Consider the following 15,136-nt stretch of genomic DNA (forward strand, 5'->3'; position numbering starts at 1 on the left):
TATCTGCACACAATAAAGGCAGTGCATGGAAACATTAACTCATGCATATTCAAAAGGATAGCCTGAAAGCCTGTCTGGTTTGCAGTCTTCCAGGACTACAGCTTGCCAACCCTAACCAAATGTATACTTGATAATCTAGGGAAATAAATTTGAAGAGAACACAACCCAACTTCTATACTACTAAACCAGATGATTATATCTAGATCTCTCTGCAGAGACCAAGTCTGGACTGATGCAAAGACTCCATCCCCTTTCATCAATAAAGGTGGCCACACCAAAGAAAGTCCTGAAGCATATTAACCCAAAGGATAAGGTTTTGCATGGCTACTACTTCTGTGGTAACTTGTGAATACATGCAACATTTGAATTGCTCCTATTACCAATCTGACGTCTTTCAAAGCTCCTGAACATAAAAAAGATATGTAAGCAGAGAATCAGAAAACATAAGAGCACAGTGGTGCAATTTTAGCTACTACGTGAACTGAAATATTGTAGCCCGGTTCATCTGCATTAACCCTACATCATTTTACCTGTAAGATTCCTATCACAGCTTTAAAGTATCCAATGTGGAAACAAGGCAGTTCTAAGTCAATATATCCATAGTGTCCTAAGCAGTCAGCAAGATTCTTTCCACAAGTTTCACATGGACGATCTTTTTCGCTTGTTCCCTTTGGAGACAAAATGAAAAATAAGTTGTTTTGGACATCACAAAACCCTACCTGAATAAACACATAGACAGTACATTAGCAGCCAGTTTAAAAATCTTTTGAATCCCAATGGTGTTCACAAAAATTAAACAAAATTACAAACTATTTCTAAGTGTGTGAAACATACATACAGAGAGAGAGAGAAAGAGAAAACAAGAGAGAGAGAGAGAGATCTTTGCTGAAGCCCTGTAAAAAAAAACAGCTATATTTGATAACTGGTGAGCAGCTATATGTCCTGATCTCCCCATGAACATTTTAGAAAGTAATCAAACGTTTAGTTATTTTTCTAATTGATCCATTTTTCAGTTATTGTTTGCTGATTGCACATTTTCTGTCCATTGTTCAAGTTCTGTGAATAAACACATCTGATTGTTCACCCTGCCTGTTTGGACTGCTAAAGAATCCTGGTGATTTGTGTTGGGTCTGTGAGTACTTTCTGGGAACTGTGGGACCACTGGGAATGTGGTCCCAGTAACCTAGAAATCACTAGGGATAATTTGAGAGCGGGAGACTAGCTCAGAGGTGGTTATGACCCAGACGGTGGGAGGAGGGTATTAGTGTAGAGCACAAGTGGCAGGCGCAGGCAGACCCTCTAAGTGGTCACGAGGTGACCCCAGGCGGGTGGCTGGGCATTTCGTGACATCTTACACTCAAATGCGACCCCACAACGAATACAGATACAGCATGTGAGTTTACATGGAGAATTGTCAGCATCAAAGCCAAAGAGGCAGCGAGTGATCTCCACTGACATGCCTCTAGCACAGAGACTCTCTCTGGCGCAGTGACGCTCAGCTGTTTGCTCTGCCTTCAGTGTCATCAGCTCCATCTATGGTAGGACTTCCCTCAGCACCACCCTCTCACTATGGCATCATAGCAAATCGTTCCTCGGCACAGAAGCTCCCTGCTCAGAGCAACTGTCATTCTAGCTCATCTTCTGCTTCCTACTCGGCGCACAGACTCAAGAATCAATGCAGGCATGCTTCTAGCTCACATCATTCAAGATACAGAAGCAGATCGACTACATATTCAAGATCATCTGCTTCCTCATTTTCCTCAAATCACCATTCTGAAAGTAATTCTCCCCTGAATATGAAAGCGTATGATAATCTCAAGCACCGTTCTTCATTTGTACTCCCTAAAGAAGTGCTAGATCTCTAAAGTGGCTTCACCAAGGGAAGTTTTACCACCACTGGAGTGCTGTTTGTCCAGATCTTCTCCAAAGCGCAGGAAAAGATCCTATTCCATTTCAACTTCTTCCTCTATGGAGGCTGACACACATTCAGATTGGAGAGACTCCTCTGCTGTCCATTTTGAGTACTCCGTGGTCAGTCATTCTCCCCTTCTATAACAAGCAGGGGAACCCTTGGCTTGCCATCTGACACTTCTCCACTGTATCTGGAAGACACTAACTGAAGTTCTTGCTTCAAATAGTGAAAACTGAATACTCCATCTAAATCACAACCTGACCCAAGGAAAAAATGTTTGGGTTTTTACTTTATTTAGATGCAGCAAAGGAGGTCATTGCGCTCCTGATCCATAAACTTCTGATGGAAAACCACAAAGCAATGTGGGCCACACCTTATACTTCATGCTCAACTACAAAGAGCCTTGACACCAAATACGAAGTACAAGAGTTGTTGGGCCATCAGAAATCACAACTACCATATCAGTCAATGGTGGTGAAGTCAGCAATGAGAAAATATTATTATTTAAATTATTTAAAATTTTCCTCCCAGTAAGAATAAGTTACTTTGATCTTATGGGAACAGTGATTTACCAGAATTCAATGCTTACTGCTTGAATAGCTGTACATCAATTCCATTATACCCAATACGTGTATAACATTTTAGAGAGACTGCATACAATTGCAAAATCTCTTGCATCATCAGAAAAAAGTGAACTAACCCCTCTTTTATCAGTTAGATTATTCTAAGAATATGATACGAGCATTGTATGATTTGTATGACAATGTGGTTAGAGGCGCAGCAATAGCCATTTTATCTAGACTATAGCGTGGCTAAAATCTTCATGGTGTTCATGACAAGGCGACAGATGTCCCTTGTAATGAAGAGAATCTTTTTAGAGACAAAATCAAGAAAATAGTTGATGCCATAAAAGACTAATATCCTTGACACGCTTGAAGATGACAACATAAAACAGAACAGATCATCTAGCAGAAAATCATCCTATTATCAGTCTAAGAAATCATGCTTATAACAGATCGTATAACTATCAGAGATCCAGCAAACTGCATAGACATTAGCAGAGTCAATCATCAAAGGATAAAAAGAAATCAACTCAGACTAGGCAATCAAAACAAAATTCCAGCTTTTGACATTCTGAGGCCCAAGCCACCGGTGGGGGGAGGGGGGTGTCTTGGATTCTTTTACAACCAATGGTCCGGCATAACAAATGATTTCTGGATACTGCATTGAGATACCGTTTAAATTTCCTGTGCCTTCTTCCTTACAGGAAGCCAACATCAGTACCTCCATCTGCCACCAGCAAACATTGTTGCAGACGGAAGAGGATCATCTTTTGAAAGCAAATGCTCTTTTTGGTTGCTTGCTTTTGCTTGTGTGCTTCTCCGACTCCCTCTCCTATATATCCCATATTGGCCACATCAACCATGGTTTCCATTTCTGAGCAAGATGACTCGCCAGGACCCAGTCATGCTACCCTTGGATCCAGACCTCATCACTCAGCAGAGAGAGAGACTCTCATCCAAAATATAAAATCACTCTGTCTCAACTTCCTTATTCAGCTGACCACTTAAAGAATCCTGTTTTTTTCAGAGTTTTGGAGGATGTCATGGCCTCTTGTAGACAATCTACACAGAAATCTTACACCAAGATTTGAGCACTTGTGTAAAGTGAGGCAATTAGATCCTTACCAATGCCCTTTGACTAAAATTTTGGATTACTTCCTATATCTTCAGATTCAGGGTTATCTTCTTCTTCTATAAAAGTTCATTTAGCAATTACGTCAGTATTCCATGACTACCATGGCAAATTATCCATCATGCGTCACTCCATTGTAAAGCGTTTCTTAAAAGGCCTTCTCAATTTATGACCACCAGTTAGACAACCAGTTATTGCATAGGGCCTTAATATAGTATTGTGTCAATTGCAATTTTTCCTATTTGAACTTTTGCACTCAGCCGACTTAAAGTACTTAACTTGGAAGACTGTTCCTTATTGCAGTTACACTACCAAGGCGTATAAGTGAAATTCAGGCTTTAGTCTACTATCAGCCCTATACACAAATTTTGCACAATAAGGGATTATTACAAACGTACCCCAAATTCTTTCCAAACGTGGTATCCGACTTCTATAGCAACCAAACAGTAGTAGTATACTACCTGCCTCCACATAAGGATTCTCAGGACCTCCACAAGTTGGATTGTAAGAGAGCTTTACTTCTGTACCTTAAAGGACCTTCAATGGAAAACAGACCATCTCAACTGTTGTCTGTTCAGTGTCTAACTACTCCACATGCAGTTTCCAAACTAACATTATCTAATTGGATAGCTAGCTGTATATCTTTTTGTTACTCTCAGGATTCAGAGTCCACTTTTTCCTTTTCTTTAAGGATTACAGCACATTCTTTCCATTCAGTGGCTGCTACTAAAGCACTACACAAAGCTTCCTTACAAGATGTGTGTCAAGCAGCAACTTGGTCTAATCCTCATACTTTCTCTCAACATTGCTGCATTGATAAAATGTCGCACAAGGACTCTTCTTTTGAACAGGTGGTACTGAACTCTTTACCTTGAGCCTTCAACTTACCTCCACCACCTGAAGGACAGATTGCAGAATTGGACTTTGAAATATTTTCTCCTGTTAACCTGAAATCTCGAACTTGGGAGTCACAACTTGTGTGGCTGCCAAGATCCTCTGTCAATGGAGAAAGAACAGTTGCTTACCTATAACGGTGGTTCTCCATAAACAGATGATCTTCCAGTCACATAATCCGTCCCACCCTCCTAAAATTGAAGCCAGCAACTGACGGATAATGGAATGTACAGTACATACAGTACAGCAGGAATCCTCACTTAAGTGCAGAGATTTTCTTTCATAGACCTCTGTACTTGGAATCTGCAGGGTAGGCAAAGCCACTATGACGTCACCATTTGTGTGGCTGGAAGATCACTGTCCATGAAGAATCACTGTTAGAACCAGAAAGAAAAGGTGCTTGCCTGTTTCTTCTACCCTCCAATCATGGTCTATAACCAGACAATCTGTGCCATGATGTGACTATTGAGAGATTAAAAACATAAAATGTAAATGTCTTTTTTTTCATTTTATTTGAAAGAAAAACATGAAAAAAAACACCTCTAGAAGATGGTGTAAAGGAAAGCCTTTGCATCCATTTAGTGGGGCAGAAGAAACAAGACATAGGTCTGAAGAGGCTACTGAATGTAGGAGTGCCATGTATGCACAGAACACTTCACTAATTCTGAGTTCTAGGAGAGTTTTTCCATTGTGTGCCTGATTACAGCATGCTTGTTGATGAAAAATTACTGGCATTGCAATACCTAGTTGGTGCTCTCAGCCATCAGAGTATTCTTATCCCTAGGATTAGGGAAAGTAACCTTCCAACCATTCTTAAGATATCACACCTTGAACCCATTCCAGAAGACAAAGCACATACTACTGCACAAAGCTAACCCCACTGGAAACATTACCCAAGAGGAAGTTTTTAAGTTTTATTTTAACCTTATATCCTTTTGTGAAAGCCTAATGAACCTTACACAAAGGAGGAGTACAATACTGGAAATGAGTATGCAACATAAATATAACAATGATAGACAAGTGGTTTCTTTTAACGGATAAGTAGCTTTCCCAGAAAGGTAAAATGCCTTCTATGCAAGAAGACAGAAACACAGCAAAAAGGCATGAAACATTTTGATAAAGATACTTGATACAAAAGAAATTGAAATAAATCCTGCTTGAAAAGGTGGGATTACTGGGATAAAACACAAATATTTTACAAAAACCTGACAACTATACACATTAATTGGGCTTGTGTGAGCAATAGGGAAGCCAATTTGGTTCCTTACCATGCGATGATCCAGCACGCCATAGAGAAGAGGAGAGTGGCTGTTGTCCTGGTTGTACAAGTTTTTACTGACCACCTGGATGTGAGCCTGCTGCCGCATCTGTTCTGCTGACTTTATCCCAAAACAGATGTGACTTCTAAAGACAGGAAAGGTAAATAAAGATTGTGTGTTTGAATTAAAAAGGGCTTGGACAGTTTCAAACAGTAATCATTTTTATTAGATTGTTGCAATGTGAAATTACACCTGTGTAAGAAAAATGTGTAACAAGTGTCTTGTCAATGCTGTCCTTTCACAGAGGGACCAATATAAGTAGAAGATTAGGAATAAAGAATGTGTATATTAATTATTTTTTTCAATATATTGGGATACACACTGGCCCTGCATGTCAGCAGTTCCTTATGCTCTGCAGACAGATATGGAATTCCTGATTTGAAGACCCAGGACCCCAGGGGTTCCGATTCAAGGACCCTTGTGCCCAAGTAGTTCTAGTCCAGGATCTCTGCACAAAAACAAATCCTAACCTAAATCCACCAGCCAGTTAAAGTTAAGGTGAAATCAACTCAAAAGTTAAAATGGAAAAGTTCTGAGGGTTTCCTTTTTGTTTTTTTCCTTTAGATTTAGCAAACAATTTTAACTATTATATGCTAATGAGAAATTTGGTCTTACCTGCTAAAATCCATGCACAAATGGGGAAAAGTTAGGAAACTGGGCACAGGAGCTACTCCTGGAAAAAAAAATTCCAACTGCTTGGAACAGTGGAAATAAACTAAGGAGGATGCGGCTGCATGGTGCCTTATATAGGACAGAGCACTCAAGCGTTTGTTCTGTCTGCTAACAAATGGACATAACCCAAGAAAAACTGAAGGGACCCAGTATCCTGTTTCCAACAGTCGCTAATCCAGGTCACAAGTACTAGCAAGATCCCAAGAGTAAAACAAATTTCATGCTGCTTATCCTAGAAATAAAGCAGTGGATTTTCTTTAGTCCAGGGTATGTGGGAACATAAACAGTTATAACGGCGATCAGTTATAACTGTTTAACTATTTGTGTGTCCCATATACCCTGAAGAAGCTTCTGAGGAGGCAAAACACTGGCCACTGTCGGTGATGGGACCTGATGTTTGAATCTTTCTCCTGCTCCTCTTTAGAATCCTTTACAATTCATTTTGAATTTTGAAGGGTTAAATTTTACAACTGATATGTTTTCTAACTGCTGAACTTTTGATACTGATTTTCAAAATTTATGTTATTCAATTATTATACTCTTTAAAAAATGACTGATGGGAGCTTTTTATGCCTGTGAGGAGCCCCATGATGATCTGTGAGAACATTTAAAGTTCCAGATTGGGGTCTGAGGCTTTTCATTCCATTGAATCCACATTTTCTGATATTTTAGTTTGTTTTTTTGGTTCATTCACAGTGGTTTTGTTTTGATTGCTATCTAACCTTCTTCACTGAGCATACTGACCATTTAACCCTACTTTCTATCTTTTAACCAGGTTTTAATTCCAAAATAGGGCATTACATCCTATCCCATGACTCATTTCCTCAGTAGCTTTTCAGGATGTACTTTGACAAATTACTTTTGAAAATCCAGATACGCAATATTGACCGACTCGCCTTTATCCACGTTTATTCACTCCTTCAAAGAAATGTAGTAGAGTGGTGAGGCTCAGGCAAGATTTCTCTTCACTAAATCCACTTTGGCTGTCTCATTAATCCATGCTTATATATATATATATACTCTGTAATTTTGTTCTTTATAATGTTCTGCACCATTTTGCCTGGCACCGAAATTTATCTTTACCACCTAACGCCTTACTAACTTAACAGATGTAAAACTATCATGCCATGCTATCTAACTCTCGCCGGAAATTAAAAAAAATTATTTAGCCCACACTGGAACAGAGAGCTTGGAAGGGAAAGGAGGAGACCTTCAGGTGATGCCTCCATACACCCTTTCGCATCCACCACAAATGCTATACCGCCGCAGCATGGCAGCTCTAGGCAACCCTCAGTAGTAACTTACATCTTGCGCGCCACATCCGTCTCTCGGAACTGCTCCTTCACCATGACGAAGCCTGAGAAAGAAGCGCTCCGCTCTGGCGCACACCGTTCCTAAAACACTCATACAAGATTTTCCTCAACCACAAGACGTGAGACCGGCTCAGCACACTACGGCTTCCAGCACTTCCTCCACCCGTTCTCACCACGCCCCCACCCGCCGAGGAGAGGAATTAGCCTGCTCCGCCAAGCTTTCCTTTCGCTGCAGTAGCCGAGAAACAAGCGAATACTACAGCGACATCTGCTGGGCGCCTGCAATGTTGCACAATTACTACTTGATGTAGGTTGACCTATAGTATTTGGTATTTAAAATAAAATTATAGCAATACTTTTTTCATTTGTATTTATTTCTTAATGTGATGTTTGGATTTGAATCTCTTAACAATTTCAAGATAAATAACTCTAGGGTAGGCAATTGACTCCAGGTTTGCACAACAGTATTTATTTATTGATTGAATGATATTTATATCCCACATTATCTGAAGACTATCAGTTCAATGTGGCTAACATATAATTATAGTAAGCATTACAATGCAAAGAATTTTAAGGAATATGTGAATTACAAGAGTAATACAGCTGCCAAGTTACCCATTCCAGGAGGAAGAATTTTTGGCTGGGCCTGGATTTCTGCCATCCTCATCCTGGTGCACTATGGGACCTGAAGCACTGATTTCAATGGATAGAATCATGGGCTACAAATACTACACTGCTTAGTGATGTAAGCTTAAAACCAGGACTGGCCAAAATGTCTCCCTCCTCGACTGAGTAACTTGGCAGCTCTGGAGTAAAGTAGGCATGGATTGGCAAGTAAAGATTATAGTAAACAATCATCTTGTAGTAGAAGCTTTTTAAAAAGGAAAGTTTTCAGGAATTTGTGGTGTTGATGAATATTAGTTCCTTTGGGATTGAGTTCCACCATTTAGTACCAAGATGAGCGAAACATTTGGTAAACATTTTATATTTTTGAAGTTTGGAAAGTAGAGGATGAGATAGTCCCTGGCACCTGATATTGCATTGCAAGCTGGAGGGTCTATCATATCCTACATGTAGTTGGGTGCCAACCTGTATAGTATTTTGTAAATGAAGGTGCAGGGTTTGAAGACTATCCTAGCCTTTATGGGAAGCCAGTATAATCTAATGGGGAGTGGAGATGCTCTCTTAAATTTAGAGACTTTCCAGACTTTCCAGCTTATTTTCGAAGGAGATCGCCGGCCATCTTCCAACACAAATCGGGAGATGGCTGGCCATCTCCTGAAGCCAGCCAAATCGGTATAATCGAAAGCCAATTTTGGCTGGCTTCAACTGCGTTCCGTCATGGGGCCGGCGAAAGTTCAAGGGGGCGTGTCGGCACGGTAGCGAAGGCAGGATGAGGGCGGGACAAGGGTGTGCATTGAGATGGCCGGCTTCGCCCGATAATGGAAAAAAGAAAGCCAGCCTTGACAAGCATTTCGCCGGCTTCACTTGGTCCCTTTTTTTTCAGGTCCAAGTCCCAAAAAAGTGCCCCAACTGACCAGATGACCACCGGAGGGAATCGGGGATCACCTCCCTTGACTCCCCCAGTGATTACTAACCCCCTCCCACCCTCAAAAATACAACTTTAAAAACTTTTTTTGCCAGCCTCTATACCAGCCTCAAATGTCATACTCAGGTCCATCGCAGCAGTATACAGATCCCTGGAGCAGTTTTAGTGGGTGCAGTGGACTTCAGGCAGGTGGACCTAGGCCCACCCCCCCCCCCTACTTGTTACACGTGGTGGAAAATGGGAGCCCTTCAAAACCCACCCGAAACCCACTGTACCCACATGTAGGTGCCCCCCTTCACTCCTTAGGGCTATGGTAGTGGTGTATAGTTGTGGGGAGTGGGGTTGGGGGGCTCAGCACCCAATGTAAGGGAGCTATGCACCTGGGAGCTATTTTAAATTTTTTTTTTCTTTTTAGAAGTGCCCCCTAGGGTGCCCAGTTGGTGTCCTGGCATGTGAGGGGGACCAGTGCACTACGAATCCTGACCCCTCCCATGACCAAATGCCTTGGATTTGGCCGGGTTTGAGATGCCCAGCTTCGGTTTCCATTATGGGAAAAAACCGAGGCCAGCCATCTCAAACCCAGCCATCTCTGACATTTGGGCGGCCCCAACCATATTATCGAAAAAAAAGATGGCCGGCCATCTTTTTCGAAAATACGGTTGGCTCCGCCCATTTACGGAGCCAGCCCCGAAGATGGCCGGCCATGGAGATGGCCAACCCCGTTCGAAAATGCCCCTCAATCTAGCTGCAGTATTTAGCGTTATTTCCAATTTCCTTAGTAACTACTCATTATTACCCATGTAAATAGCATTGCAGTAGTCTATTTGGGAGAGGACTAATGCTTGGACTAGAGAAATTTGGGGAATGGGGGTGAGCATGATATTGCCTTTTTCCTCAGGGAAGATACCATTGATCATCATGAGGGATAGGTATTTTTGAAAGAGGATTATGAATTGATCATGGGCCACTGTTAAGATGTAACTTGGACATACATATAGTGTGCAGTGTGAGGATGAATATCTACATAAGAGAGATAAGACCTCAAAAGTCAAGGGTAGGCTGAAACAAGACCATATTCTATCTAGTTTATTAATTCATTTTAGTGAAAAGTGTTTTCTGTGAACCTTTCATAATTGTTAGATTTGTGTTTGGATAGACCCTTCCTAATGTTTACAATCTTTTGTTCGAAGAAATTGGCTGTCTGTAGCTGAAGGGTCGACGCATTTGTTGATTGAAGATGTTTAGTAAATTATTTACCATATAATATTTTGATGGACAATTGACTGTCTCCAATGTAGGAGTCATAATAGTTAGTTTTTGCAGTTTTTATTGCCAGTTTGTGGCCTTTGACTGCCTTTCTCCATGTTTTCTTGTTTTCTTCAGTATTGTTTTTGTATTCAGGATATTCCTAATGAATACGCATGAGACAGATTTGAATGCCTGTCATCCTCATCATATGCAAATCTGCCTCATGCATATTCATTAGGAATATCCTGACCCTTCCCCCTCCCCAGGACAGGTTTGAGCACCATCAAGTCCATCATTGTAAAGTGCAGTTTGCCAGCACCATTGTTTAAGAGAAGCCCTATGATGTACCATATAGCATTTTCAAAAAAGCACTGCATGCATGTGGAAGAAGTATTTTGTGATTTGATGAGAACAAAGTGGGATTTTTAGGTCTCAACACTAAGTCATATATTTGACAAAAAAACCCAAACATAGCACATTGCCCTTGCTAACATTATTTCTACAGTAAATCATGGCAGTGGCGGCAGGGCTGTAGTTAGATATGAGTGGCTGCACAAGGTGTAAGACAGGTGGGGGCCGTTTGGTGGGGCAGGAGCACTTGGGAGTGTGCCTCACAGGGCTCTTTACAGCTTGGGATACTTCTGCTTTGCAGTGATTGGAACAAGAAGGCTTGTAAAAATTGAGACATTCCATAGACCTGGGACTAGGGAAAAGATTCACCTTTTAGCAAGTGACGATCCTAAGCACAAAGCAAAAATGGAATGGCTCAAGAAGAGGAAAGTGAATATCCTCAAAGGCTCAGTCAAAACCCAGACCTGAATCCAGTAGAAAATCTGTGGCGAATCTTGAGACTGCAGTCTACAGGTGATCACCATCCAGCTTAGAAGAGCTTGAACTATTCTGCCATTAATGAGCAAATTTTTCAGATTGATTTGTCCCAAACACTTCAACTTATATGTAGTACACAGTCCAATTTAACACAAACATCATCTTTGGCTTCATAAATGATTTTTTTGTACGGGGATCATCAGAATATTTAACAGAAAGACCCATTCGGGAGCAGCAGTCCCATAGTTTATGGCGCTGCGTACATCTTCATGGATCACCCGATTTATTTTAAATCTTTTTTTCTTTTATCAATATTCCTCAGTCTCTCCTTATTTTTAATTTAAAACTTTGCGATGCATATATATATATATATATATAGTACTTAGTAGTAGTAAAAGTACTTAACTTTGGCAGCACTTTTCCATCCACGCTAAACCTCCGCCAACATGGCCAGGTTTCGTGTTCCTTCTTCAGGGAAGAGGTTCGCATGTCCTTTTCGCTTTGCATATATGAAAAAAATATATGCAAGAGCGAAAAGTACTACATATAAGTTGAAGTGTTTGGGACAAATCAATCTGAAAAATTTAATATAAGTCCCCACATGCATATTGTGAGGTCCCCTTAAATTGATTGATTAATGAGCAAATGGCACCATCCAACTGTGCAAAGTGGGCAGACACTTATCTTAAACTCATGGCTTTTAGTGCTACAAAAAGGTTTACACCAAGTACTGAGTCAGCGGGTGTGAAGACTTATGCAATCGAGACCTTTTGATTTCTTATGAATTACTTTTTGAATAGTTCTGTAAGTGTTCTTTCATGGTAAAATTGCATAGTATGTTGTATTGATCAGTGAAACACCAAGGAAGTAGAGGATGATACATGACTCACAGGCTGGGAGCTGCAGATAAAACCACTTTATTAAAGAATTAATAATAATGACCCGACCGCCTTCTTCAGGGGCTACCACTAGCTTTAAGTAGATGTGGTTACATACACAGAAACAAGCAGATAACTGCTGCTGGTTTTATTCCTTGAGATACTATTCATATTGAGTGCCTAGCTTTCTCCATGACTCCTTGGCTCTAGAGAAAGATGTGCAAGTTGCTTCTATGGGTTAATTTTCATGGGTTTTCAGTAACATGACCTTGGTCTTTAGCTTATTTTGGTCCTATTGTACATAAAGGAATCTCAGCTTGGAGGCCCCTTGTCTCTTCTTCTGTTGCTCTTGACTTCAATCTCAGCTGTGTGTGTGTGTGTGGGGGGGGGGGGGGGGGGGGGGGGGGGGGTGTCCACATGGGCATTGTGAAGAAACAGTGTGTTTTAAGCCTGTAAAATATATTGGCTATTTTCCTGCCTTTATTTATTTATTAGGATTTATTTACCGACTTTTTCAAGGAATTCACTCAAGGCAGTGTACAATAAGAATAAATCAAACATGAGCAATAGATAATTACAGCAGTAAAAATATTTAAATAACAATACAAAGCATGGCATAGGCATTTTTTTTCAAAGCACTTACACTTACAAAGTTGCATAGTAACCTATGGAACTTTGTAAGTCTAAGTGCTTTGAAAATGAGCCCCATAGTATACTGCTTACAATGTAAACAATATGTAATAGAACATTTTAATTGACAGTGTAGGGTATAAGAAAAGATGGAAGATATAGATAGGTAAGACAGTAAGAGGAGTTAGAAAGAAAGATGATTAATTTAAAGAAACCTGCACATGAGGTCAGAGAGATGGTTAAATATTATCTCAGCTAGGGTAGGAATGGATAAACATGTCCTGCTGCGGTATATGCAGCCCATGTCACTCGTGTGTGTGAGTGAGACTAACAAGTTATAGTTAAAGGCCTGGTTGAAGAGCCAAGCATTCACCTGCTTCCTGAAGTAGAGATAGTCTTTTGTTAAGCAAAGTCTTTCAGGGAGTGCATTCCAGAGTGTGGGGGCTACTCCAGGAAGATGCTGGAAGGATGTAGAAAGAAAAAGGAGAGAATCTGGATGGGAGGATGCAGAGGGAAGACACTGGAAGGATGGGGAAAGAGGGAAGATGCTAGATGGAAGAGTAGGGAGAGAAAGAGGAGATGCTGGATGAAAGGATGCATAGACAAATAGAGGGAGATACTGAAAAGATGGGGAGAGAAAGAGGGTTGACACTGGAAGGATGGGGATCCAGCACCCATTCCCCCCAGAAGGGCCCTATCCCCCTGGATCCAGCACCCATTCCCCCCAGAAGGGCCTTATCCCCCTGGAGCCAGCACTGTTTTCTCCCACAATGGCTGTATTCCCCTGGATCCAGAACTGCATCTACTTGGATCCAGAACTGTTTTCTTCCAGAAGTATTGCAGCCCCCAGATCCATCAATCATTTCCCCCAAAAGGGCTTTTTCTTTAGAGGGGTGCATCTCCCTTGGCATTGATTCTCTTTAGAACGGCTGCAGCCATATGCACTTAGCATTCATTTCCCCCCAAAGGGGTTTATTCCCCTTGATCAAGCTCTAATTTCCCCCAGGAGGGCTGTAATCATCCGGATCCAGCATTGTTTTATCCAAGGGGAATTTGCCCTTCAAGGGGGGGGGGGATGAGTGCTGGATGCATGTGGCTGCAGCCCTTCTAAAGAGAATCAGTGCCCAGGAGGATGCACTCTTCTCAGACCTGCTAAGTCTCCCACTTTGGTGGGTCACCTCCCGCACTCCCGCCAAAGTGGGAAAGTCTCCTGTTGAGACACACTGCACCAGGGATCCACCGCTGCTTCTCTCTCTCGAGAAGCAGCCACAGCAAAACGAGAAAAAGAAGCATGGGGCCACATCAGCCTTCAGGCATGCACTGTCGACTCTGCTGGTTCTCTGCCCCTGAACGGGAAATTGACATCAGAGGGGACAGAGGGGGGCAGAACCGACAGCGCATGCCTGAAGGCTGCTGCAGCCCTGAGCTTGTTTTTCTGTGGCTGCTGCTGCTCGGGAGAAGCAGCAATGGCCAGGAAACACTGGGTGGGAAGGGGGAAAGGGCGCTGAGAGGGAGGCAGGAGGTAATAAATGGAGAGAGCAGAGGGGAGAAAAAGAAAGAAGAGTGGGGATGCTGGATGGAAGAGGGATACAGATAGATGAGTAGAAAGATGGGGCGAGAAAGAGGTGACATGGAAAAGTGCAGGAGAGAGACAAGCTGCTGAGAAGGCAGGGAAGCAAGGGGGAGACCCTGCCTGGTCAGAGAAAGAGGAGAAATGCTGGATGAAAGGAGGGAGAGAAAGAGGAAAAATGCTAGAAGGAGGGGGCAGAAAGAGGAAAGACGATGGATGGAAGAGGGGTACAGAGAGAGAGAGAAAGATGAGTGGAAATACATGGAAGAAAGAGGGAACATGGAAAAGGGCTGAAGAGAGAAGCTGCTGGGGAGAAACTGGGGAAGACCCTAGCTGGTTAGACGGAGAAATGCTGGATAAAAGGAGGGAGAGAGAGGGAAATGCTAGAAGGAGGGGCAGAAAGAGGGAAGATGGTGGATGGAAGGGTAGGGACAGAAAGAGGGAAGACACTGAAAGGATGGGGAGAGAGCGAGGACATGCTGAATGGAAAAGGGTAGAGAGAGAGAACTGGCTTAAAGGAAGGGGAGATAGAGGGAGACAATGGATGGAAAGATTGGGAGAGCTGGGTGGAAGGATGAGGAGAGAAAGAGGGAGAGGATAGAGTTAGTGAAAGACTGGAGAATAAGAG

General features: G+C 42.0%; 1 protein-coding gene across 1 annotated transcript in view; it reads right to left on the reverse strand.

Moving 5' to 3' along the window:
• The window catches only part of POLR3A (RNA polymerase III subunit A), a 206,841-nt gene extending 198,908 nt beyond the window's left edge, over window positions 1-7,933 (reverse strand). Inside the window, exons 1-3 of the mRNA XM_030203237.1 lie at window positions 7,798-7,933; window positions 5,770-5,905; window positions 531-668 (exon numbers count right to left, since the gene is read on the reverse strand). Coding sequence (XP_030059097.1) covers window positions 531-668; window positions 5,770-5,905; window positions 7,798-7,841 — 318 coding nt within the window. The 5' untranslated portion in view covers window positions 7,842-7,933. The remainder of the gene's footprint in view (window positions 1-530; window positions 669-5,769; window positions 5,906-7,797) is intronic.
• Window positions 7,934-15,136: the final 7,203 nt, after the last annotated feature.

Source organism: Microcaecilia unicolor, chromosome 5 (genome assembly GCF_901765095.1).
Source record: "Microcaecilia unicolor chromosome 5, aMicUni1.1, whole genome shotgun sequence".
NCBI lineage: Eukaryota > Metazoa > Chordata > Amphibia > Gymnophiona > Siphonopidae > Microcaecilia > Microcaecilia unicolor.